Source organism: Uloborus diversus, chromosome 3 (assembly GCF_026930045.1).
Source record: "Uloborus diversus isolate 005 chromosome 3, Udiv.v.3.1, whole genome shotgun sequence".
Lineage (NCBI taxonomy): Eukaryota > Metazoa > Arthropoda > Arachnida > Araneae > Uloboridae > Uloborus > Uloborus diversus.
In genome coordinates this window covers 178,158,215-178,185,501 of record NC_072733.1, presented here as the reverse complement: position 1 = coordinate 178,185,501, position 27,287 = coordinate 178,158,215, and the positions used below count along the sequence as shown (strand labels likewise).

The 27,287-nt window shown below is 31.0% G+C and overlaps 1 protein-coding gene across 1 annotated transcript in view; it reads right to left on the bottom strand.

Annotated features, from left to right (window-relative positions):
- Positions 1–1,777: 1,777 nt before the first annotated feature.
- Positions 1,778–27,287, bottom strand: part of LOC129218398 (furin-1-like) — a 101,043-nt gene continuing 75,533 nt past the window's right edge. Inside the window, exons 14-24 of the mRNA XM_054852649.1 lie at positions 26,793–26,842; positions 23,812–23,996; positions 23,298–23,451; positions 19,058–19,210; positions 14,321–14,430; positions 12,114–12,213; positions 11,816–11,998; positions 10,832–11,046; positions 5,987–6,090; positions 5,146–5,323; positions 1,778–5,042 (exon numbers count right to left, since the gene is read on the bottom strand). Coding sequence (XP_054708624.1) covers positions 4,729–5,042; positions 5,146–5,323; positions 5,987–6,090; positions 10,832–11,046; positions 11,816–11,998; positions 12,114–12,213; positions 14,321–14,430; positions 19,058–19,210; positions 23,298–23,451; positions 23,812–23,996; positions 26,793–26,842 — 1,746 coding nt within the window. The 3' untranslated portion in view covers positions 1,778–4,728. The remainder of the gene's footprint in view (positions 5,043–5,145; positions 5,324–5,986; positions 6,091–10,831; positions 11,047–11,815; positions 11,999–12,113; positions 12,214–14,320; positions 14,431–19,057; positions 19,211–23,297; positions 23,452–23,811; positions 23,997–26,792; positions 26,843–27,287) is intronic.

Sequence of the window (27,287 nt, the reverse complement as noted above, 5' to 3'; positions counted from 1 at the left end):
ATAGTCAGAGTAGTTTATTATTATTATAATCAGTAGTTTGAAAACCCAAACACAAAAGTTTGGAATTGTTGAAATGAGGCAAATTTTTTTTCCCGAAATTTTACTCCTTCATGCAGAAGATCAATTTTTAAAATTTTGCCCAAGAATGTATCAGGGGATAAAATTTTGGATTAAAAATATGAAAATAAGTATAAAAATGCAAAAATCAAGGACCTGCAGGTGATGTTCAACCCTGAAAAAAAAAATCAATTTATGCAAAATGGACAAAAAAAAAGGGGGTAATCAATTGTGGAATGAATGGTTTCAAATGTGCATGAAGCATGGAACTTGTTAAAACGATAAATATTAAAAAGTTCACATACAATTTTGATACAGACTATGATTATAAAGAAAAATTTTCTCCAATTAAATAATTACTCTTCAATGAACACAATTACTCTTCTAGAAGTAAAAATAGTTGAACTTTTTTTTTCCACACCTTAAAAGTAATTATTTCAATATATAGGTCTCATTTGGAGCACTATTAGCCAAAGGTGGCCTTTAGGTTAATTTAGAACCTGCATTATATAAATAAAGAAAAGAACCTGTGATACCTGATATTTATAAGTAAAGAATACTTAACTTGTACCTGATATTTTTAACTTAAGAAAAGTACAATTTTACAAAAACAAACGACACAACACACACACTTAGCCAGAAAGTCATGAAAATACACAAATTTTAACAATGACCCCTTTCAGCTAATTTATCTTACATTAAAAAATGTATGACACACTTTTTGAATTCAAGTTATTAGCTTAAACAACAAAATAATATTCTAATGACAGTTAAGGAACTGGTGGATCAATAATGCAATGGTAAATTAAAACTTTCTGTAGCAAACAAAGTTGTTCCACAAAGCATACCGATGGCTTAAACTGCAAACCATTCAACTCCATGAAAGTTAATCTTTCAGGAAGCAATAAAAACATGTTAGGTTTATAACACCTTGTGTAGTTATATATAGCAGGTTTTAAAACAGTAGATTTCCGTATTTGCACGCAATGTTTGGCGATTCTCCTTTTTTTTTCTAACGATGTAGCTTTAAATAATAACCAAATTAAGAAAAACTTAAAAAAAAAGAAAATAAGGAAAAACAATATGCGGAGCTAGCTGGTTTAGTCTAAGTCATCATTATCTTATATACAGTCCTGAAGGGCAAAAGAAACACTTTACTATTCAGCCATCATGTGCACTGGAAAAACAAGGTGTCAATTGACATAGATGAAAGTCTTTCTTTTGAATTACTGAAGCAAAATTTTAACAAAGAGTTGTATTCATTATAAATGAATGTTATCTTCAAAATTATCATTACAAAGTCCATTTTGACAGCAAAAATGAATTCTAAGTGCTCAGATTAGCCTATATACCAAGATGAATGCCTACTGATCATTAGAACAGAAGATTCACAAAGGGATCACCATTATTTTTAACATGCTAATTTACAGGTTGATGTTCACAAAGCAACCAGATTGAACACTAAGGTGCTATAAAGAGAAAAATATATACTATTGTTTCCAACATATACGTGTTTCAAGTCACACCTAACAAAAGTGGTTTTGTTAAGATTTCTCTCTTTTAAAAACAGTACTTGAATTTTATACATTACAGCTTCTGCAATGGTATATAGGCTCTAAGTGGGAGCAAAATATTTTTAAACATAGCAAAAAAAAAAAAAAAAAAAAAAAAAAAAAAAAAAATTAAGAGACCAAAGACTATACAATGCTTTACCTTGAAATTGTGTTAAGATGATCCCTAAAAAAAATTTACAGATGCCATTTTATTGTGCACATCATTCCTGAGAAATTGATGTATTTCCATGATGCTTGGATAAATAGTATTTACATAATAAAGAGTATTTTATTTTCTTACAGGAATGTAGAAACATAAGATAAAAACATTAAATAAGTAATCTACAGAAGTTGAAAATGTTTTTAAAAGTCCTCATTTTTATGGGGTTTTTATTGCGATTTTGAAGTAGGAGTAGTTTGTTCGAAGTGAAGGTTTTTGTGTGAGAATTTTTCTTTTTTGTGGGTACTTTTCACTTTAAAATTTTTCTATCTCTTTCTTTTGACATATTTTTTTACCCTTTTTGATCACTGGTTCTGCTTTTATAAAGTGTTTTACATTTTAAGGATATTTTGGCTAACATTTCTTTTTCCATCACTAGAAGCACAGTTTGCTTCAACATTCATAAAGGCTATTTGGATGTACACGTTATGTTTTTTTTTCAAACTCATTTTTTGTTCTTTTATTTAGTTTTAAAACGTTCAAAGAAATTCTCTAGTTTGAAGATGAAAAGATCTCCACATGCTTTAAATTTTTACATTTGTTGAAATAAAACATTAAAATTAAAATTTTAAAGGTAAAAACCTACATATTTGTCTAAAAGTACATAGAAAATATGTATGTGTTATGACGCCCCCGAGAAAAATGATATTGGGTTGGACTGAAACCCAAAGAGACAGGGAGAGGTGATAAACATAACTGATTTAATTTAAACAAGTGATATTAGTTTCACTTATTAGTTTTACTTAGTCACACTTTTTAACTAATGTGAAGCAGAATTTGAAATTAACAAGAATTTTGCGAAGTAAATAATTAAAGTAGATAGTGGAAACAAACTAGAAGTAGATTATCAGCCTTATTCTTACATATCTGAGATTTAATTTTGCTACAGGTTTTAACTTGGTCAGATAAAGAATTTCTGCTTGGGGAATCGGATGCAATTTCCTCTATGTAATTGGTCAAAAACATCACATAAAGATGACTCACCTGTACCACTATTGCCCTGGTTACTTATGACACATAAAGACAACTCTCGATAACTCAAAATTCCAAGGGACTCACTAAAACTTTCAAGTTATTGCTAGTTCGAGTCATGGGAAGTTCTCACAGCCTTCTCAAGAGTTTGGGACCCAACAAAAACTTCATCATAAATATTGGAGTTGAAAGGTTTCAAATTACCTAGAGTTGACTGTACTTACACACAAGTATGTGCATACACATAAGTTTTGGTGATTTATGGAGCACTGTGAGTCCTCCTCCTTTAGCCATTGATTGACCCTCATGTCGGCAGTTATAAAAAAAAAGGATCAAATACAGTTAAAACAACTAGGTTTACTCAACAATGCAAAATTATTACTAAATGAAATGCCATTCACATACACACTTACTGTTGTATGGAAATTTTATTACCATGCTTGCTTAACTACTCAGATAAAATTGTAAAAAACAGAGATGATAAGAAAACATTAAACACATTTTCAAATAAAACTTAACACTTCAATAATAATGAGATAAGGAGAAAAAAGATGTCCTAGTAATAAAAGAAGACAACGAATTTTGATATGAAGCTCAATCATGCATTCACACATTAAAACCTGTGCTTTTACAAAATGTCACTTGTCTTGGATGTAGGTCAAAATGGAAACCTTACAAAGTACAACGAGAAAAAAGTTTGAAATCCAGTGATAAGAATATTTTACAAGCTTTTGCGTACAAGGTTGGCATAAAATACCACAACGTGTTTTATGCTCATGCGCATTTCTGAAATATTGCAATAAAGGTTCAACTCTTACATCATGCACTGTAAAGGGTGAGGTGGAAGAAAATTCGCTGTCATTAAGGATTGATAGTTAAATTGGAGACATTTTATAAGGCAAAAATTTCAAAATTTTATGCAAAACTTCCCTCACTGCTGAGTATGGGATACCTGTTAAAGATGATAGTGCTATTACTCACTTCCTTTTCACAACAGCAGTTGCAACTTCATTAACTTGTTACTTGTAGTTTTGTTTGTATTCCAAGCCTAGATACACTCCTAGAGTTTCTGCAGATTCAAATTGTTCAAACATTTACTATAAAGGTTAATATAATGCACTTTTTGAACAATGAGAGTTCACTAAGGGTAACAGTAGCATTTTTCCTCTGCTAATAAAACTACTTATTGTGCATTCAAATAAGCCTTCTATAAACCCTTTTCATATGAAAAAAAGTTTTTCATGCCAGTTTTTTTTTTGGCTTTTTTTTTTAAACCACAGTACCAATCTCTCCCTTACCTACAACTTTTTTTACATTCAACTTTTTTTCTACTTAAAATTAAAACTGTATGCTTTGTACGATGGCAATTTTTGTTTATTTAGCAGGATACAGAAAGAGAAGACTCTTAACACCTCAAGTCATTTTATTCCTACCCTGTACTAGCGCATTGTAATACTGGAAAAAATAAGTAACATATTTTTTAAATAATCCATTTTGAGGCACTTCATTCAATTTAAAATTAAAACTATTATTTCAATGTTTTCTTGATGGAAGTGATTTATTTACTTAGGGAACAATTAAAATAAATTTAAGACATTCCTTTTTTTGCATACCTATTTTAAATGAGGAAAAATAATTAATCTCAATAAAATGTGCAAAACAATGCACATAATGAACAACTATATCTACTTAAATATTATTTACAAATATTTTAACCAGTAACAGTATCTTACAATAAAATCATACCATATAACAAGCGTTGTTTTGAACAAGAATTCATTAGCTACCTTTTTGAAGTAACACAGCACATAACACAGTTGAAGCTCTGATTCAACATTTGTTCAAGTTGAATAAATATTATCACATAAATTAAATAAATAAATCACTTGATCATTAGGCACAACATTATCTTTTTCATCAATAATATTAAACTTTTTCATATATATCATCTTCATCTTCCAGATCTTCCCTGGTAAGTGATATCTTTTCCATATCAGCATCAAATTTTGCAGTAATTGGATTTGGCACACGTTCATATCGTGGCCGCCTAAACTTGAAGTGACATAATCCAACTGAACGTGCTTGAAGAATTCCAAAAACCATTACAAACAATAAGACAACAGAAGCACATACTGCTATGATAAAGGGAACAATATGCTTAAGAGGTAATTCTACTTCATAGTCTACAGAAGGAATATTGACAACAATGCTTCTCGGGTGATCAGATAAAACACATACATCTAAAAGGTGAAAATAAATATGTAATTGCATCAAAAGCATTATCTTAAAGCTGATTTTTGGTAACATAGATATTAAAATGTTAAAAAATAAATAAAAAATTACCTAAATTGTTACTGCACATACAACAATCAGACTTTTTGGATGAACTCTCTGAATTAATACAGCAAGGTAAACAAATATGCTTTGCTTCATGGAGACGAAATGGGGCTGGGCAAGACATACACTCATTTTCAAGTGGACCAAAACATCTACCACATTCTGAATGACAAATTTCACAATTCTAGGAAAACAAAGAGAAAAAATTGTAACAGATGATTTACGTAAAACCATGACAATGAAGTTCCAAAAGAAAATTTAGAAAGTGCTTGATTATTTATTTATCTAGTAAATAACTCAGAAGATAAGCTTTTCAAACAAGCCTTCACAGTAATGACCGATTTTTATTTCTGTCCCGAATATTGTAGATCTAGAACAAGTCATTGACTGGTATAAAACTTGATTATGTTGGTTAATGGATTTGAAAAACCCATTGAAAAAATTAAATAACGATTTGGTGCTCAAAGGTTAGTTTTCAAATGCTATTATTCTTATATATATACATGGTTGAAACTATAATTATTACTTTTTAAGAAATATTGCACTTCTGACAGAATATGACTTCATAAATAATTTTGATACTGAAAAGCGATAAACAATAAGGAGCATTCCCAGAAATACAAATAAACATTAATACAAATACAATACAAAAGCGACAATCCACAACAGGCTTTGGGCTCAGGTAGGTTGGTTCAAATCAATTTATCAATCCCAGTAATGATCTTAAGCCATAGATAAAAAAACTAGTGCATAACTGAACTGAGGTGTAACTCTTAAAATAGTATTAGAATCGTGCATTTTGTACAAAAATTATGAAAAAGACAAAGAGAGAAAGAAGTAAACTTACTTTGGTTACATCATTATAAAATTCTCCATCCAAACATGGAATGCAAATTCCATCTTTATGAGTCGAATTTTGAAAACAAGTTTTACAATCTGAAGTGCCAAAGCCTAAAAGAAATAAATAAACGAAAATGATAAAACATGAAGCATTTTCAAACTTAAAATTATGTAAATAAATATCTAAAAGATTAGTTTCAGCATTAAAAAGTTTAATTTGTAACAAGTTGTTTTCCTTTGACTAATGACAGGAGTGCTACAAAAGGTAGGGGTGCTCACAAAGGGAGGGTTGGTCATTGTCAGGGTTGCCAGGTGAAAATTTAGGAAAATAGCCAAAATAAGCAACTTGTTTGAAAACTGTCCTCCCTTTTAGATTTGGACATCTTTAGGGGGAATCAACTTCCCCATATTACTAAGCTAAATAAAAATTCATGAGAACATCGAGAAACAAAACTAGGAAACTGAAAAACAAAATCAGGGCTGACCCTCGCAGGCGTGCAGCCCACATGGGCCATCAAAGCGAGGGGCCCCCTCAGGCCGCACAGTTCTAATGAAGCAAAATTGTTCAAGAATTTCTCACAATCTAAAGTCGAATAAATATGCTGAGTTTCAAATTTTTACAGAAAAATCAAAGTAAGCCACGATTTTCCGATAGCATAACAAAGTTTAAGAAAAAAATGGAATGTTAGAGGAAAGAGTGTTAATACATTGTCCATTAATATCTACTCTTTACATGCATGCTTCATTTTATTGCAAAATTTGTGGCAGAGCTGGAAACCAGGCACAGATCAGGGGGAGGGGAAATGAGAGCAATTGTGTCTCCTGAAGCATTAAAGGGTGCGTTCTGAAACAAGCTCTGAGATTGGCCACTAATGACCCCCCCCCCCCAAGCTTTTATAGATCCTAAACAATGAAGATATATTCTAGTAAATAAAACTATTCTGATACGATACATTCGCAAGCACTTCAAACAATAAATTCTATGTTCAACTAGCGTGGATACAGGGGAAGACAATAGACAGTTGTGACTCCCCTGAAAGTTAAATACATATGAATAACAAACTAAAATTTAGTAATTTCCCCTCTTCACAGTAATAGTTTTATTTCTTCAGATAGTTAAAACTGCGAATGAACTGCCAATTTCAGATCAGATGGGAGGATGGAGCCCGTACCTCAAGTGGCAAAGTTAAGTGTGGCTCCAAAATGTAGATTTTAAAGGAGTCCATGACCCCACCCCCTGAAGAGATAAAAGAAAGCTTAAATTTGTGTTTTTAGGACTTTAATTTCAGAAAATTTCTCTGGTTGAATCACTGATCTTAAGAACCTGGTCCTTATTCACCCTTTCTGCCTTAACTTGACCAAACAACATCTAAAATTTTTTTTTTTTTTTTGTCGACTTCAAATTCAGACAATTTACTTTCGACCATGTCTGAAGTCCCTAAAGACGACTCCAAATTCCAAAATGTGTTTTCTAGGGACAACATCCAAACCCTGATCCTTCGGCTAACATCATCAAAGATTGCTTTAAAATATTCTTAGGACTTCAATTTCGAAAATTTTGCAGAGGGCCCCTTAAACCATTCTCTAACATAACTATCAGTGATAATGATAGTCTAAATTAGCATCTTTAGAGAGGGTCTTAATCCCACTCCCTCTCACCTAACGTCTTCAAAAGCATTAAAAAAAATTCCTGTTTTCAAACGTCAGCTTCGAAGAACCTTTGGTGAAGGGTCTTCGGGTTGCTCCTCACTCTAACGTAATCAATGATAACTTAAGATTTTGTTTTTAGACCATCCTGTGGAGCCACCAAATCCTTCCTTCACAAAAAATGCCTGAAAATGACTTCAGTTTCAGAAACAACCAAATCCCCTTCCTTCTAGTAACATCAACAAAGATAACCCAAAATTGCATGTTTAAAACTTCAGATTTGGAACATTTTTGCTCCTAAGCTAAGGTCATAAAAAAATAGCTTCAAATTGACTTCCAGTTTGAAAGAATTTCAGGAAAAAACTCCAACATTACTTTTCCCTAAAGTTTTGAAAAAGTTCCCAAAATTGCGATTTTTCACATTAATTTTGAAAAATTTTCCTTAGACCTTGAGTATCCCCGACTCTTCTCCTTGCATAACTAAAGATTCAGAAAAAATATTGTTCATACGACAATTTCAAAAAATTTCTGCATGTGAAATGTCACAATGGACGAATGTACCAAATGTAGAATTCCACTTCTATTGACCTGATTTTTCAAAGTGTCCCTGCTCGAACATCCCAAAATAGGATGAAATTTTATAGAGGTGTTGAGATGTCTTTAAAGCTAATCTATGCAAATTTTCAGCTTCTGAGATCCGAATCCTGAGGATCTAGGATCTTCAAAAAATAGTGCTCCAAAATGGCGGATGAACTTTGTGAGACGAATTGCCATGTTGTGGTAAAGGATGCAGAAATTTTTTTTACACTGGAAGCATGAAATTTTGGGTGTTTAAAGTACATTTGGCTGCTGATTCGTTCTAGTATTTATGTGAGTTTGAGCTCATAAGATTTTGAGTAGTACGCACATAAACTCGTAAAAAAACTTTTTTATACTGAAATTATCATTTTTGAGACCATTTAATTACATAAGATGATTAGATCTCATGGTTTTCTGACATGAGTCTAAAACTACATCATATAGAGTATAATTACAGCTCTTGCTCAAAGTTGTTGACTCAGGCGTTTTTGAGTAATTGACCTAAAACTTTGATTCCATATGATTCAAATTATTAACTTTAAGACCTTGTAGCTAAAAAAGTTAATTAGTTGCCACGGGTTTCTAACCTGGACCTTAAATTACACTACTCCGACTACAATTACAATTGTGTCCCAAAGTTGTTGACCAATAGCGCACAAAGTAATTGACCTCCAAACTTGGCCATTTTTAAAAAAATCATCGACTTTGAGACTGTTTAACTACAAAAGCCAAGAAAAACCAAAGCTATTTTATATTTTTCTTAGTACTATACTGTAGTGAGCAGTTAATCATATACTTATTTCTGAGGGTTACTCACGGCTCTAGCAGATATCCGGGCCCAAACAAGGCAAAAAAAAGTTTAAAAAGTAGCATTTTCAATTGACCTTTGCTTTCAAAGCCATGAGTGAGCCATCAAAATATTTATGCTAGCATGTACCTAGTATCACATAGTATCTAAATTTAAAAGAATTGGCTAGGTTCACTCACTGCTTTTGAAGCAAAGAAATCATATATTTAGCTCTAGACCTTAAAATTTTGACCTCGACTCATGGACAAGCAAATCATTTTTTTCCAAAGAAAAAAAAATCATTTTTTTTCTTATCATAGTACCACTAATACATCCTGAAGTTTTTACGAAAATTGAAAACATCAACAATCACAAGTGTCCAGATTTAAAAAAAAAAAAAGACTCGTAATGTAATTGGCCAAAAAGAATCTTTTATTGGTAAGGTAAAAATGAAATATGCAGTTGAACATTTTGACTCATCAATACATAGTAAGCACAAAAGCATCAGACAAAAGAAAAACATTCAGGAATTTTAATTCAAATGATGATTTTACATTTATGTTGAAGGACACTTAAAATTTTTTCAAGAATCACAGGCCTTGATAAAATCAAAGTTAAAGAATAATGTATTCAAAAAGTAAATCAAGCTGATTTAAGGTAGTATATGCTGAAATAACTTCTCTTCTGAAATGATTAAAATATTTACTGGATTCAAAAGGGCTGAAATCTAGAACATGACAAGAAATTTTCAGCAAAAGCAGGTGTTTGATGTTGATATATTTTTAAAAAATAAGTTGTTTCTGTTACATGTTAAAATTTTGAAAATTCAATTATAGTGATGTGAAGTTTTCTTTGAAAATTCATGATTAATATTCCATTCATCAAAATAAATCAAAATTTTGCAGACTATAAATTATTCTTTCTATGTATATAAAACATCATTTTGTAAATATTAGTTAAAGAAGTAAATTCCAGCTAAGAAGTACAAAAACATATGTCTGACAATAATTTAAAAGTGCTGCCCATCATGAATCCATTCAGTTGGTTTCTTTTTTTCCACGGCCACTGAGAGCCAAGGTGGGCCCCATGTCAGTTTGATTGCCAGGTTCCACCCCCCCTCCACTTATACTAAAACTTATAAAATATGTATAACTTCGATTATGAGCTGGAGCCGTATCCCTAGTTTATGACTAGACCTACATGGCCCCATAGTGGCTCTGTTTTCTGCACCAGAGAACCAGAAGTCTTGCTTTGGTAGAAGACAGGAGCAAGCCAAAGAATACATAAAGAAGGAAAAAGAAGTCTTGTGATGCGCTGAAACTCTTTTAGTAATTAAACAGTGAAATAATTAGGATAGTGATAATTTACAATATTGATTCAGAAAATCAGCGGAATTGAAAATTATAGTGATCATGGTAAGGGAGCAGGAAAATATGGAAGTTTCCAATAAAAAACACAAGACATGAAATAAATCTAAGTAACTTCATATGTCAGGATGATTTTTCAAATTAGTTTTCAGATACACTTCTAGCATTAAACGAAAGCTAAAAAATGTCAATGTGTTACACATAGCAATAATTTGTGCAGAGAAAAAAAAACAATGTACACATTGTTCCCCATCATATTAATTGTGCACACCTTAGTGCCTATTCTGCATAGCTGGTTTTTAATACTGCTCTTATTCACATATAAAAGAGGGGACATGTCCTCTCCTAGTAGTTACTAAAGTTTACTCATTCATTTACTACTAAAATAGAGTTGATAGTTTAAGCATTCATTTAGTAACAGAAAAAAACATGGCATTTTTTAAAAAAAACTTTGAGAAAAAAGAATGCTAACCATAACAGCTTGTGCATGTAAAATGACAAGGCATGCATTCACTATTATCTCCATGAGTAACAGGAAAAAAACCTTCCGGGCAATTATCCATGCATGAACCGTTGAAGAGGAAAAATCCAGATAAACAGGAAGTACAGTTATGATCTGAGCCACCAACACAGTCAAGACAGAATGAATGGCACTTCTCGCACCAACCTTGCTCATTATTGAAAAACCTAATTTTAAATAGTGGAATTGTGTTAGTTTTCAATAATTACCTTCAATATACAATATATACAATACAAATACATTTATAAAGTTACAAAAATACCAAACCCAAAACTTAAAAATGCGCTAAAGCAGTCAAATAAATAAGTTTAGTAATAGCATTTTAAAGAAGCAATCAATGTAAATGGAACCAAAATTAAGGTAGCAATACCAAGTTAATAAGAGTCTAAAGCTAAAGTGATGGAGCCAGTACTCATTAGCAGTGGAAACTCAATCTTATGGTTGAAAAACCAAAAAATTTTAATACTACAGACTAAAGAAGAATGTATAAGTACCCAAAATCCGCATACAGAATATTGTTAAATATTTATGTTTTCTCCAAAACTACAACACTGTATGTAGGAGGTGTGACATCAATAACAAAACATTGACATTAGACATTCAAACCATTGAGACATCAATCTTGTAAAAAATATATCACACATGTTATTGAATGCATTAGGTATTTACATTTCTATTAACCCATAACAAATGTTTCTAAGTAGGAGAAGTGGCATTATCTTTACGCATTAATTTATAACTAAGATTATAGAGTAAAGTAAAAACAATAAGTGTTCAAAGTAAATAAAAATATTAATTAATTATAATTATTATGCACAATGTTATGTATCAAATTAAAAATAAAAAATAAAATAGAAAATGTGCTGTAAATAATTTCCTAGAATTGGCTTGGAAATATTCAAACACATGAAGATTAGTTTCAAATTAACTACTCACCCTGAAGGGCAAGATGGAAAACAACTGCCATGGTGTAAGAAAAAGTTATTCTTGCAGGTTATGCAGTTGTTTTCTTCATGTTGACATCTTGCACACATCTCATTACAAGAATGGCATTCATCTCCTTTAGAAAAAAATCCATCAGGGCATGACATGACACACTGACCATTAAACCATAAATAGCTGTGGAAAAAAGCATTAAAAAAGTCAAGAACTAGTTTGAGAATATTTTGGAGCTATAGACATTTTTAAAAGAGCCGTTATTTCTAAATTTAGTAAACTATAAAAGAAATATTACTTGTTATCACAGTATATACAGTCTTCAATACTTGGTCCAGAACATTGCTCACAATCAAGATAACAAGCTTCACATCTTTCAGAATCATCATCAAAATACCCTAAAATTATATACATTTATATTTTAAAAAATCATAAAATATGGGAAAAGTGAAAAATGAGTAATAAAATGCATTATATCAAAACAATATGCTTCTATCAGAGATACTGCTAGGAATTTTTTAAGGCATAAAAATACTGTTTCGACATTTTAAAGAATATATCATTTTGGTAGAGTGAAATACACAAAAATAAAAAAAAGACCATAATTGTGATAAATTCTGTAAGATACGGGGGGAGGGGGGGAAACACTAACTCTCCTAAGGTTGAAATGGAAACTGTCAGGAAATGAACAGATCTGTACTATTTTGATTTTTAACAAATAGAAAGTTTGACATTAAGTATTTCAAAAAAGAACAGAACGTTTAAATGCAACATTCAAGAAGAAAACAAAGCATGAAAATATACTTGACAAATGTTTTGAAGCATATTTCCAATTTTCAATGCATGAAATACTTTTGTAGAGGTTTAAAAATTGTCTCTGGCTACTATTGAATAAGAAAGTATCTGCAATGTATGTGAGCTGTGAAATAAACTTATTTTTAAGTCAAGGCAAAAAAACATAAAAATTAACAAAGGTTATAAGAGAGTAAAAATGAAAGAGAGTAAGAGATAAACAATAAATTAATGAAAAAAAAAAAAACATTGATTTCTAAATACATAAAATGTTCAGCAATTGGTTCAAACTAATAAGGTTTTCTTTACTGAATACTTCAGATATTTAACTTGATAAATAATGCTCAGTATCTTTAACTGCCTATGCTACATCCTTGAAGTTGTTAAAGGGACACTAGATATGAACTTCTTTGATATCACAGAAAATACATGAAAATGTGATTTTTATTTCTTTAATCTAGCTGCCATTGAGATCCCTTTCAAGAGCATTTCTGGACATTAAAACCACAGTTATAGCATAGGTGGGTAGAAATCGCAAACTGAGTCTTTTTTTTTCTCTCAAGATATATTTAAAATTGAAATTTGCCTCAATCAATCCAAATTTTTAACCCTTAAGTTGAAACTCAGATATTGTCTGAAAATATTAAAGAACCACTCACTGCTTTTAAAATAAAAATTTTAATCATTTTTGGGGGCATTAAGAAAGAGAGCATCTAGAGAAGATTAAAATGTAAAACTTTGGAAACATGCAATAATCCAATCATAACATTTATCAATACCTAAAGATCAAGATGGATTGGCAATGTAATCAGAAAACCCACTAAGAGTACCACAAAAAGTATTCATGTTTAATCGATTAGGTAACTGAAAAAAAGGGCAAAACTCAGACAAAAAAAAAAAAAAAAAGAAGAAGACAAAGACTTTCAAATTAAGACTAACTGGAAAGTCCAGAGAAAAACAACTTGATATTAAATTATAAAGAAAGCCTAAGTGGATCTTGTTGAGCAAAAGTTCATATTAGGTGGAAATGTTGAAAACTCATTAACATACACACAACTGAGAATAAAACAACGGTGGGAAGGTAAAGAGCAGCATCAGAAAATTTTCCTTTTTTTTTCATTTTTGTCATACATTGTACTTTAGCTTCATTGTACAAGTTTAGATTTATTGTAAAAGTTTGCTTCTTTGATTTTGGCTGAAAAAAAAAAAAAAAAAAAAAAAAAAACCCTGTCAAATTCCAACGTTTCACTATTGTTAGTTGTATGTAGTTCAAAATGAGTTGCTTAAACTATCTCAGAAACTCATTTCTGCAGATACTACACTTTACCTTTCCAAGGCAGAAAGCATGTATGTAAGCATGTTAAAAAAAAACACTTGATACAACAAATAACATTGTTTGTAATAAAAGAAATTAATGAAAAGCATGCTGGTTCATTACATAAGTTTATTTTAAACTTGGAATTATTCAACAAGTGGAATTGTTTCCTTCAATTTTTTTTTAATAGAAAAAAATTAAGTTGAAAATGTAGTATTTGAGGTGTTAAGAAAAAGCACTAAGGTAAAATTTGTAACAATGACTTAAATCGAAATAAATAAAAAATAATAACACTTCCAGCATTAATTTTAAATTAATTAAAATGTTTCGATATTTTACTTTAAAATAAAAGTAATGAGAAGGTGTATCAGAAAAGGAATAGCATTTCTATTTCTTACCCTGAGGACAAACTGAATTCCACACAGGACCAGATGAGCTCAATTCCCAATTTAAGTTATATGTAGTACAGAATGAATCATCTGTGCATGTTTTGCAAGATCTGTGACACCTATAAAAGGCAAAAGTTGGATCAATTAAATCGCTACTTCACAACATGATTCTTTTGGCAACTCCATCAACCAGTCTCAATCATCAAGAATAAAAAATGTAAGTATAGTTATCTCTACCATAAAGATATACAAATATGTACATAAAGTAAGAAAACACAGCCAGAAGAAAGATCTTGAAATACACCCACACAGGGGTGTCCAAGAAGGGGGGACTCTCAATTTATTGAATAGACTCAAAATATTTAAAAATCATTAAAATACAAGAATGCAGACATTCCTACATCTTTTCAGAAGAGACAATAGGCATGGTTTGAAAACTAATAATAAAGCATTTTCAATAGGGTATCCAAATTTACCAAATCTGCAGATAAAATTTGCTGAATTAGGGTATTTTTAGTAGGTTACAATGACCTCCCATTGCCCCCCCCCTTCCTCCCCCTCAGACAAAAATTAATAAAATGTGTAGTTTGCAATAAGCAAAACAAAAAGAACAGATAAAACTGAACTCAATAGCAGGGGAAGTTCTTCCAAAACAGTGAGTACACCTAAAATTAATTAGTTTTTTAAAAGATAAATCAAAAAACTAGAAACCTTTATTGTACTATACAATGTAAAACATTAGGCTAACACCTCAAAGGACGTCTAGACAGATTCAAAAAGTTTAACTTGTCAATCAAATAAATTTAAAAAAAAAATTGTTAAAGATCAAGTTATGAGTTATGAAGTTGTAGTAATAAGATTTCTTGATAAAGTTCAACATAGGGTGAAAGACTTTCGTCAACCTGGATCTTACTGGATAGGTAGCTAAAGTAATTTTCTGTTTAAAAATATTACATTTTGAGAACAATTAAAATTGGTTCTAACTACAATTACTGATTCACAGATAAATGTTACAACAAATCATGGCTTTTATCTACTAACTAAATCAAAGCTCTTTTGCATGATATGCTACTACAACATCAATAGCATACAAAAATGATGACCGAAGAAGCAACAGAAAAATTTATGAACTGTTAGTGGTATTTAGGGGGTGAACTAGTAAGTAGCTTTGTTCATATTTAGATGAACAAATACACATAGAAGATAGACAGAGACTGGTCCGAAAAATGCTTGTTAATAACAAAGAAGAATCTGATGAATTTACAGAGAAATTTCAAAAAAAGTAAATGACTTGGAATACTCTCTTAGTAAAGTTCTTTATCTTCATAGAATTAATTGAAAGTCAATAAATCTGTTTAGGAGACTACAAATGCCGAATTATTTTTTTCCAACTTGATTCTGTTTCATAGAAGGATGAAGAAGGCTACTTAAAAAGAAGAAAAATTGCAAGATCAATAAAAGTTATGAGTTGACCAGCTGAAAGAAGAATTAAATTAATAAAAAAATTCCACAACCAATTTACCAAAGTTGAGTTGAAAAATGAAATATATTTTAAAACAATGTAAGACCACCAGATGAAATATCCAAAACACAATGAAGATACATTATGAAAAGTATTTAATTGAGGTACAGCTTCCAATTTTTATTTTATTATTATTCCCTGTTGATTTGAAATAATTAATAAGTTTTATTTTAGTGTAATATCGAAAGTAAAAGTATTTTTGAACTTGGGATAAAACAAACATTCTGCATAAAGTAAACAAATACGGATTTGTGAGAAACTTCTCAGAAGAATTAAATTTCAGCTATTTAGGAGGGCACATGTTACTATTGGTTAAATTAAGTCAATTTTTGAATGCTTTATTTTCTGTCATAAGGTCACAAAACTAGAGGACGTCACAAGTTAAAATCAACCCAAAACTTTTCCCATGTAAATAAAAAGCACCCTAATACCTATACTTAAAAATAATTAATACTATTTAGTTTTTCTAATAAACACATAGTAACCTAAAAATAGTACATTGAGAACAATTGAGGCACTGAAAAGCAAAGGGATGTAAGTGGACATTTTCAAGTTTTGAGTAAAACGTGCATAAAGATTACGTCCTAGGTAGGCTTTCATTGATTTTTTTTCTAAATCATGCTGTACAGCAGCATCTACCAGGGCTACTAGTACTATCTCTTGCTCCAAGACAGAGGAGGGGTTCACCTACCATTTGTACTGGTTATCTCAAAATTTTTTAATTTTGTCACTTGCATCCATTTGCTTCTAACTACCTAAATTAAACTATTTAAAATTTACATTTTTTGAAAAAAAAAAGAAAATCTTTATATTATTTTGTTATAAAACGGGAAGGGCAATTGAAGTTATTAGGTTACAGCCATAAATTCGCTACAGACAGCATGGCAGACTGTATATTCAGATTTTTAGCTTCCAAGTTCCTGAGCATTTAGCTGATCCATAAAATTTTCTGGGGGGGGGGAGAGAGAGAGAGAGAGAGATTGTGTTCAATGGATTTTACACGGAAAAACAACAAAATACTTACATAAATGCCTAGTTTCATAATGTTTCTAAAATCCAGGGAAATCAATTGATTGCCCAAAGAAAGTCCCTGGCATCCAGGACCCTACATATAAAGGGTTCCAAAAATCTGGGACAGCTTTGTGAAAGAAACTGCCATGTTTAGGCAATGCTTGACGAACATTTTACTCTACTGGCACACTGAAATTTTGGGAGCTTAGAGTACCTTTTTGTTACTAATACATTCTACATTTTTGCTGTGCTTAAACTTATCAACTTCTGTGTAGCAAGCACATAAACTCTTGAAAAAACTGAACAAAAATCATTCACAAGCTTGTACTTGGTAATTTCATTAACAAAGCAGTTGGTTACAGTTGCAGACCTTAAATATTAATTCTGCAAAAGCTATTGTCATCCAAAGTGACTATTAAAATCACCCACATCAAAAATAGACTGCTTTCAAGGCACTGTTGTTAGCTTCTATGTTTAATGTGTTGAAGCGAAAATTTATTTTAATTTTCCTTTTTTAACCACCAGTAGAAAAAAGATTTTTTCCTAAAACAATACGTATTTTTTTGTGTTCTTTCAGAGAAGGGGGAAAAAATGTAGATGAAATACTGCCTGTAGTTCATAAGAAAAGCTTGCATTAAAATGTCTAACAGATGGTGGTTGCTGTGGTAATGGGTCTGCAATGTCTATCATATTGTTGCCTCAGAGCAACACTACGACATTTAATCCGAGGAATAACACTAAGTTATCCTACTGTTGCTCTGAGTCGACAATATGCTATTAATTAGCAGTAGTTTGCTATTCATCTTCAAAAACAATATTTTGTAAATTACATATGACAGAAACGGAAAAATATGTATTGTTTTAGAAAAAACGAAAATGCAGCTAAAATAATACTAAATGGGCAAAAAAAAGGAGAGTTTTTTTTTAAAACCCTTTCTGGAAAACTATGGCTTATCCTTTATACATAATGGCAGACTGCAGACATTTTTGCAGGAGTTTTTCTAGCATCTTTTGTCCTCTGTAAGTCTTAAGTGAGTTGTCATCTTAAACAACAAATAAGCATCTCTGTACAGTAAAACTGAAGTAAAATAGATGATAAAAATACAAAAAGGAAAAAAACAAAAAACTTGTAGACACTGCAAAGGGGGGATCATGTGTTAAATTGAACCAATGAGTCCAAAAATCAGTTGTTTCCAGCTTTTTACCAGAAGAGATGACTGGTTTTTGGACTCATCGATTCAATTGCTGCTACTAGGCAAATACTTGAACCTTGTACTTGTTAAGTAAATAGCAGACATCCCACAGACTTTTACCTGATGTCTTTACATCCAAAAGTTCACTACTTTGCATGAAAACAAGGTGTTTCCTGTAACTCTGGAACATGTGTATGCAGTAATCTGCTAATTTTGTGCATTAAAAGGTTGTTGATTACTATTTACTTCTCATCACAAAGGTATTTATTTATTTCTTAGTACACTTTTTTTTGTTGCTGTGTTCCAGCTCACCATTTGCGCCAAACTGCACCGCAATTTGGTGTGAAGTTCAACTTCCACAGTACACGGATGCCATAAGGACCCACTTAAAGGGTTACAACACAACAACACATTCACCCAAAGAAAAGACAAAAACAGGAGAGAAAGCACATCTATGCACGAGCCAGAACTCAAACCCACAATCTCCCTATTGCAGCTGCTCTAACGACTAGACAAGGCGGTCAGCAACATTGCACTTGATGAGTGGAATTATGAAAAGCAACAACATAAAAGAATCCTTGCTTGAATATTTTCCCAATAAAAGTCTTGAACTGTGTAGATAAAGATTTTTTTTTTTTGAAATATCCATTAAAATTATATTATTGTCAGATTTCAACATTTCTTTGAGAGTTTTTAAGTATTGTGCTTAGTGTTTTGAAATGTAGTGTTCAGTCAACGGATCAGAAATTTTCATTATGAAGGTTCAAGTTATATTTAAAATAAATTCAAATAAACTACATAAAATAGTCTGCAGCAAAGAAAAAAAAGTTACTTTATGATATTCATAAGAAAAATCTCCAGCCAAAAATCTGTGCCAATGCGCGACCATGGCAATGAGGTGTATCCTAGTTTTTCATGGAAAGGTTTAAATAATAGAAGACAAAGTGCGCCATTTTTGATCACTTAGTATTGACTTAGGAAAGTCCAGAACTACTTAAGAACTACATAAAAAAAACTTACTTTGTACATTTTAAATTTCTATCACTAAAAAATCCTACTGGACACTCTGGTAAGCATGTACTATTATGCAGCACATAGCCACTTGCACAAGTTGCACAGCTAGATGAATCTGGTCCATAACATGATGAACATGATCCATGGCATGGTTTACAGCTGTAAAAGGAAGAAAAAGTTACTTGGTTAAAAATGGTAAAGCGAGAGAGAGAGAGAGAAGATACATGAAGTATGACACACAAAGCTGCATGCAAAGAAGCCACAATCTACAAGTGAGAAGTGATCTAAAAAGAACTGGAAGGGAGGATAAAATTTAAAATGTACTAACTTTGATAAACTTACATTTGTGTAGACCAAGTCTACATTCTAAACTTAAATAACAGAAAGTAAATTAGTAAAATTTGGACTTTTAATGTAATAAATGAAAGTAATATTCAAATGGCAAATAATACCCACAATGCTAAACATGAAAATTGACTCGGTTTGAAAAACTGCTCATGCATTGCAATCCTTATTTTTTCTTTTTTGATATGATATTTAAAATTCAATGATATATCAGCAGGAACAGACAAGGATGGATTTAGAGGGGGGGGGGGGCAGTGGCAGTCTGAACCCACTTGAAATTATACATAAGGAATCTTCAAGTGGTTGTATCAACATCTTTGTGCTTGCAACAACGTGCGTCCAATACTGGACTCCACCCCCAGTGGCTTAGTAAGAAACTTCTCATGGGGGTGGTCAGCCAGAAAATAGCCAACTCTGATACTTGGTAATGCTTATAGGAGCAGTCAAAATTTGATTTTAATTGTACATAGGCAGTCATACATACATAAAATTTACTGGATGATGAAAAAAAGTTTTTAAACAGAAGGAGACAACATTAGTTGTCATTATTTAAGATTAATTTAGAGCTTTAAGGAAGGGACAGACCCAGGAACCACCCCTAGTAGGGCTGGGCGATGCATGATATGGTGTGCATCTCACATCATTAAACCGATTTAGAATTTTTCTCTAAACCGATGCATCAATACTGCACCAACTACAAATCCAAGCACCGATATTCAGACACCGGTCCACGGTCACTGCCGTTTTAATCTCGTAATTGTTTCAAAACCGTAACAGTATCATAATGTTATCTCAACTGCACCATGGCTTTACAAACAAATCGGCAATTGCTTTAAAATTCACACAGAAATGGTTTCTGAATTCCTCAATAAATCTTATATGTATGAAGTTATGATTTTCTGAATCATATAACATTTTACAGTTAAAATATAAATTAATTTATAAAAACTCAAATAAAGTATGGATTTATTTAATAATTTTGCTCTCGTGTTATAATCATTATGACAATGCTCTTAATTTAAACTGCTCATTGTACAGCATCTCAATGATATTATGGGGTTCTCACTGGCCCTCAAAAGTGCTGTAATCCCTATTTTCAAGTATTGTTTGCAGGGAGCTTCTCTAAAGGCTGTATTTAGTAGTCAAAAACCCAAAAAATCAACAAAAGGTTCTATTTCTAGGACTTAGCGAGCCATTTGACATATGAGCCGCTCAGAAGCCAATGCGGTTAAGTCCAAAACACAAAAATTGAGAAAATCAATGTTTTTTGATACATTAGTTTTTAAAATTCTTAGTTTATTAATTTAATTAGAAAAGTGTATAAAGTCTTTTTTCAAGATATAAACTCTGCAAAAAAACAAGATATGTACAGTATGTGTTAATAAAAACGTAAGTATTTATTGAAATAATGACAGCATCTTAAAAATTTTAGGACTTATACCTTTTGGCAGCTGAAAAAGATAAGAAATTTAGGTAAAAATAATAAAATAACATTTATTGTCATAAGTTTTATGTTTATCCATCATAACAAACATCATCTTCTTCCGAGGTATTTAAATGTAAATCTTGATCTCCACGTGTTGTCCTTAATGTCCTGTAAAAGTCGTGTTTAATTGGAGGTATATACTTTACTAAACATATGATGTCTTTTTTTGTTTCTTTTGAAAATGTTCTGCCGTTAGGATATAATATAGGTGGAGTTATATTTTTAAAATTTACTGGTCTACCTATTTTTGTATTTTATTTATTTATTTTTTTTTAAATATCAATTACATGAAAGGTATCATCCTCGTCAAAATTCTGTTTGAACTTAAATATTTTTTGCAAACACCAACATCTTGGGAGTTCAGTCTAATAAAATATTCAAAAAACTGAGATCTTGGTCCTTTGGTGTTATTCCTGGGTCGTTTTCTTTTGATAGCATGAACTCTAATTAACTCACTTAAAAAAAATTTTGCTTATGATGATCATTAAGCTTGTAAAAAATTTTCGTCGCCTGTTTTCTTTGATAAAAGGTCATCTTGCGATTACAAATTCGTAAACAGTTACAAGGTTTATTATCAAATTTCTTTGCAGGAAGTATTCTTTTATTTTGATATTGTTTACCTTGTATCCTTTTTTGTTTCTCAACATTTCTCGACCATTTCGCAGGATTCCTGCTGCGTTTTCTACCAACTTTTCCGTTATTTTGATTATTGTCTATATATTCGTTATCTGACAATGTATCGGAATCAATACAGTTAACTCTCCTTGAATTAGAATGAAATATCGTATCACTTCCACTATATTCTATTTCCGTTGACATTTTTAGTTTTTATACCCTTACAATAAATCTTTTTATTATTTTAAAAAGTCAGAGTTTTTACAGTTATTAAAAAAATTTATTTAATGTTTTTGATGACACAATAATTCTCGCAAACACTTCAACGTAATATTTTTGTGTTCTGACGCATATGCATAAAACTCAAACAATTCTAATTAGAGGGTAACGGTTACAGTTACTATGAATTTCTTGTTTTTCAGTATTGCCAACAAATATCGAAAGAAGAAGACTAATTTAATTTTTATTTCAAAGTTTATGTAAAAAAATATTGATAAAAGGTGGACTTATTCACAATGGCTTCTGAAATTATTATACAATACTTTCGGAAGCTATTAAAAAAAGGGCTGTCTAACCTAGAAAAAAGTAACCAACGAGTAAATCCTTTAATAACTAAGAAGATTATTATTTATTTCATCAAAATTTCCAAAAATCAGAAAATATTAAAAAATGGACTTAACCGCATTGGCTTCTGAGCGGCTCATATAATAAACAGGCAAAAACATTTGGTAAAAAGTTATAATCCAATAAACTGATAATTTGGAACATATTAGATCTGACACAGAATTTTCCATTTAAAAACATGTTTATTTATTAACAAATGCACATAAACTGGCTATAAGAACACCACCCTTATAAGGTCACTTTCACAAAGTCCCGAAAAGTAACCGTATATAACGAGTTCCAACTGTAAACCTATGTATGCGTCTCACTAGTGCAGCCAGAAATACCTTCTGAAGGGGTTTTTTTTAAATCAAAAATACCTTCTGAAGAGGTTTTTTCGTTCAAAACAACCTTTACATATACATAAACTACTGTATTAGAATTTGCATTTATGTCAAAACCAATGGCTCTGGGGGATGTTTCCCCCCTCCCTTTGCTGCGCCACTGATGTGTATATGTATAATTATAAAGCGAAACCTTTCCACCATTAAAACTTTCTTGTTGCACCATTGGCATGAAGTGGTCATATATCGGTAAAAATGTGCCGGAAAATGGCCGTATAAAAGCCCTATTTTTTAATCTGCTGGAAGAGCCCTTTGTGCATAATATTTATGTACTACGTAAAAGTAGATTAATTGATCTAAAGGGATCCTTAAAGAAAAAAAGTCATGAAAACATTGTATGGAATGTGTGTGTGTGTGGAGGGAGCTTTTCAATTTTGTGGGCCCCTTCCAAAAGATTTTTCTGTATCCACCCCTGCTCTGATGTTAGAATCTGTTTGCAGTATTGGGCATAATTTATATTTTGTCATCTTGAATATATTATGTAAAATTTAAACAAGCAGTTATAAGTAAAGCTCTTGAAAAATAAATAAATTAAAATACATTGTGATGTATGGCATCATTGCAATGTAAAGTTGCTGATGCATCACGATCCCCCTAGTCTACACCAGTGCCCACCTCTGAAAATATTTTCTGTGTATGGTCATAAGTACAAATGCTTTTTAATGAATTTTAATCAACTACCATAAGGAACGACTTTAAATTTGAAATGTTGAGCTGAAATGAGAGTATATAATAAAAATTATGACAAAAAATAATAACTGTTTCTAGTAAAAATAAAAGGATATTGTCTTACTGAAATTGTTGTTGATATGTTCCAGATGGGCATGCTGCAAGGCAATTTTTGCTATACATAAATAATCCAGGCTTACAAGAGCTGCATGTTTCATATGAATCTTCACATGATGCACAAGAAGACATACAAGGATAGCATTGTTTTTTGATAACATCTGCAAAAAAGTAAGAGAGGGGAAAACTATTCATTCAGATGAAATATTTTTTATAAGGGGTCATCCACAAATGATGTCATGCATTTGGAAGGCGGTGGATTTGTGAATGTGTGACAATTTGTGACAAAGGGTCGAATGGGGTAATAAGAAATGGGACATCACACAATAAAAACATTTTTACAGCAATACTATTATGGAATATAGCATGGCATGTGACAGGGTTTAGGGGAGCAAGTAAAGTGAAGTGACACTATGTGAAAAGGGGGCAGGGTAGAATTAGTTGAGAAAAGTGTAGGAATGACTTGGACATGATTTATGGACAGCCCCTAATATACATAAGTTCAAAGTACTTCAACTTACCTGAAAAAAAATTATCTGGGCAAGACTTGACACATATATTTTTTTGCAAAAAATATTTAGCAGGACATGTCAAGCAATTGTTGTATGACGGTCCATAACATGATAAACATGATTTATCACAAGCATGACAGGTATTATCTTTCAAAGAACCATAATGATCCACAGGACATTCAGACGTGCAATCACTATTCAAAAATAAAATAATGTAAAAATATAGTAAAATCACTAGTTTTCCAGACAAATAATAATAAATTAAAATTTTAAAGTTTTAGGTTATACATTTAAGAACCATAAGTGATAAAATGTTCTTAAACAACTTTTTGGATATGATTGAAATTTCTCGAAATCACAGTGTTCCCAATCATTTCTCAGAAGAAAAAAAAATTAAGACCTTTAACACATGCTTATATAAAATCACTTGAATTAACTCAGATCATATCAATAGTTTTAAAACTACTAAATAAAATTGCACAAGAATTAAAAATATAATTTTAAAGTATTTATCTAAGTTATTGACACATATTTTATTAGTCTGAGCAGAAAAACTATTAAAGGTTATAAAATTTTACAAAAAATATAATTTGTAGCTTTGACTTATTTCTTGCAACTTGTATGGAAAACAAATGAAGATAAATGATGAAAGCTTGAAAACATTACTCATGAAGTTGAAAAGTTTTTCCTTATGCTACAAATTTAAACAAGTTATAAAACACACACACAGAAAATGCTGAGAAAAAATGCATACTCAATTTTAAAATTTAATTTTTTAAGCAAAGAGGAAATTTTAATTTTTTTAAGTGAGGTGATGTCCTTTTCCAGCTTTATGTTTTGAGCAAATCACAAACATTCTGACGAAGGAAAAGAACAATATTGTTTTTACATTGCTGTGTATTCTCATGGTAAAAGTTTCTGCTTGATGTGCTGTGTTTGTTCCTCAACTTTTTTTTTTTTTTTTGGAATCATTAGCAATTGTTCATTTTTATCACATCTTCCATGAGGGGAATTCCTTCCTCGACTATTTTAAAGGAAGAGATCTGAGGAATTTATGCAGCTGTTTCTTCATCCAGCCTTCAACTTTATCCCCCGTAAAATACTTAATGTGGATTTCAAATACAGACAGGGTTGGTAAAAACCCCGAATTTTCGACCCACCTTCCCCATTTTTTGGTTTAAACTAGTTTTTTTGCTTTAAGTGGGGTCTATTTGGTTTAGACACTATTTGTAAGAACAAAGATTTAATTTTTGGAAACTCATGAACATTTAATAAATTAATTGTTAATGAATGTTTAATATTCACATCTGTACCTAATTGCTTGCTGATTAATTGAATAATTAAAAGTAAAATCTCATAATTTAATTTCCTCATAAGTACAGCTTTCTATAGTGGAAATATTGTTTAAAAGTCTTAAACTACTAAATTATTATTATACGTGTGATAAATAGACTTAGACACAAATGAATAATCATAGAAATAATTTATGGGGAGAGTTAAGACATAATTATAAATAACCAAGAATAAAATCTTGTGAATCAATTTCCTCCTAATTATAGCATTCTGCAAAATATATAAATAAAAGTAAAATTAAGTATTTTAAGCATAGAAATAATTTGAAGTACAGTAAAACCTGTAAAGTTGACCACCCTTGTAAGTTGACCACCTGTCTATGTTGACCGCTTTTGTCAGGAACGGAATTACCCCTATCTCATATAATGAAGGAAAACCTCTGTAACTTGACCACCTGTCTATCTTGACCACTAATGTATGCCAAATTTGGTCTGGAGTATTGTAAAAATCCCTTTGCAAGTTGACCACTCGGTTTATTTTTTAAACTTTCTTCAGATTAAAAACATTTCAATTTTGTTTGAGAGCACCAAGATAGAAGGTGGGGGAATTCAGAATATTTTCTACTATGGAGATATTTCACAACTAGTATTCAATTTTAAAATATCCAAGGAGGAGGATACATACGGCATAGTAGATTTTAGTTACTTTTTGCTCTTTTCCTTTTTATAGCTCACAACACACAAAACATTGCTTTGTAACTTACATTTTACTCTTTTTGACCAACACTGATGAGGATACTTTTTGCGTTGAATTATTAAAGAAAATTAGGAAATTAAAATTCATTTTACTTTCATAAACATGATTATAGTGCATTTCTGTTAGTTTATAATACTATGGAAAGAAAAGAGCAAACACAATGTTATACTGCATTAACAGTTTGATTAGATACACTCATCAGTGCTATTAAGTATACTCATTAAAAGTAAATGCACATTAATGTTAATTAAAAAACAAGCATTCAAATGTAGTAATAACCACATTACAATACCTAAACTCTCAAAAGGAATTGCATACATGTTTTTTGAGGTTACAAGGAACCCATTGGTCAATGCAAAAAAAAAAAAAAAAAAAAAAAAAAAAACAGATTTTAAGCAGAGGGGGAAATTTTTATTTGGAGTAACATTCATTATTTTAACAATTATTTAAAATCATCCCAAATGGAGGGGGGGGGGGATTCTACATTTCCAGATATCCACCAAAATGAATAATGTCTTGCTTGAATGATCTTACATCTATTTTAGCTAGCAATTGCAGGAAAAAAAAATCAATAATGTAACAAGCTATTGAAAAGAAAGATAAATCTTTAGCTCCATAGTAGAAAAACAAATTGAATTATCCCAACAAAAGCATATCTTTTGTAGTTCCATGAGACTGATTTTGTTTAACAAAAAATAATAATCAGACCTGAAGGTTATTTGAGAACACACAAATATTGCACTTAAACAATATCTTTTTTTGCTTATGCAAAATAAGTTTAGAAATTAATTAGAGTTATGTTTATTACAAATGACTTTTAATTTACATTTATAGCAAAAACTTTAGCCCTACTATATTACTAATACTTTTTACTATGCACATTATGTAATCTATAGTTCATTTTTTAAGAGTAAAGTATAACTTATAAAAAATGATGTTACCTTTGTTCATTTACAGTTATTTTGAATTTCTCACTCTTTGCACATCCAACCTATAGCCATGATTGATAAAAATAGATAAACTTTAAAAAAACCCATTTCAAACTTAGTAAAATATAACACAAAAATTATTTACTTTTTCATTAACAATATGCATGCCTCTCAATTGATAAAACTTTCAATAAATTGTTGCTTCTTCAGTAATAAAAACTTTAACACAATTAAATAAAAAAATATATATTGCTAGATATATTTTGTATAAAAAGTACAAGCAAATGTTTATAATCATACATCTACAGGGTCCATTATGAAAGTAATGAGCATAATGTTATTGTGACGCGACGATAGATGGCAGCACGGTAAAACTGGCTGGGAAATGTGGTGCAGGATATGCCCTTTCAATGCATCCAGTCGTCAGTTGCTTTCGAGCAGTGTGAGCGGAGATAAGTGCCTCCGCTTGAAGTATGTTTTCAACTTTTGTAACATAACGCAATGGAG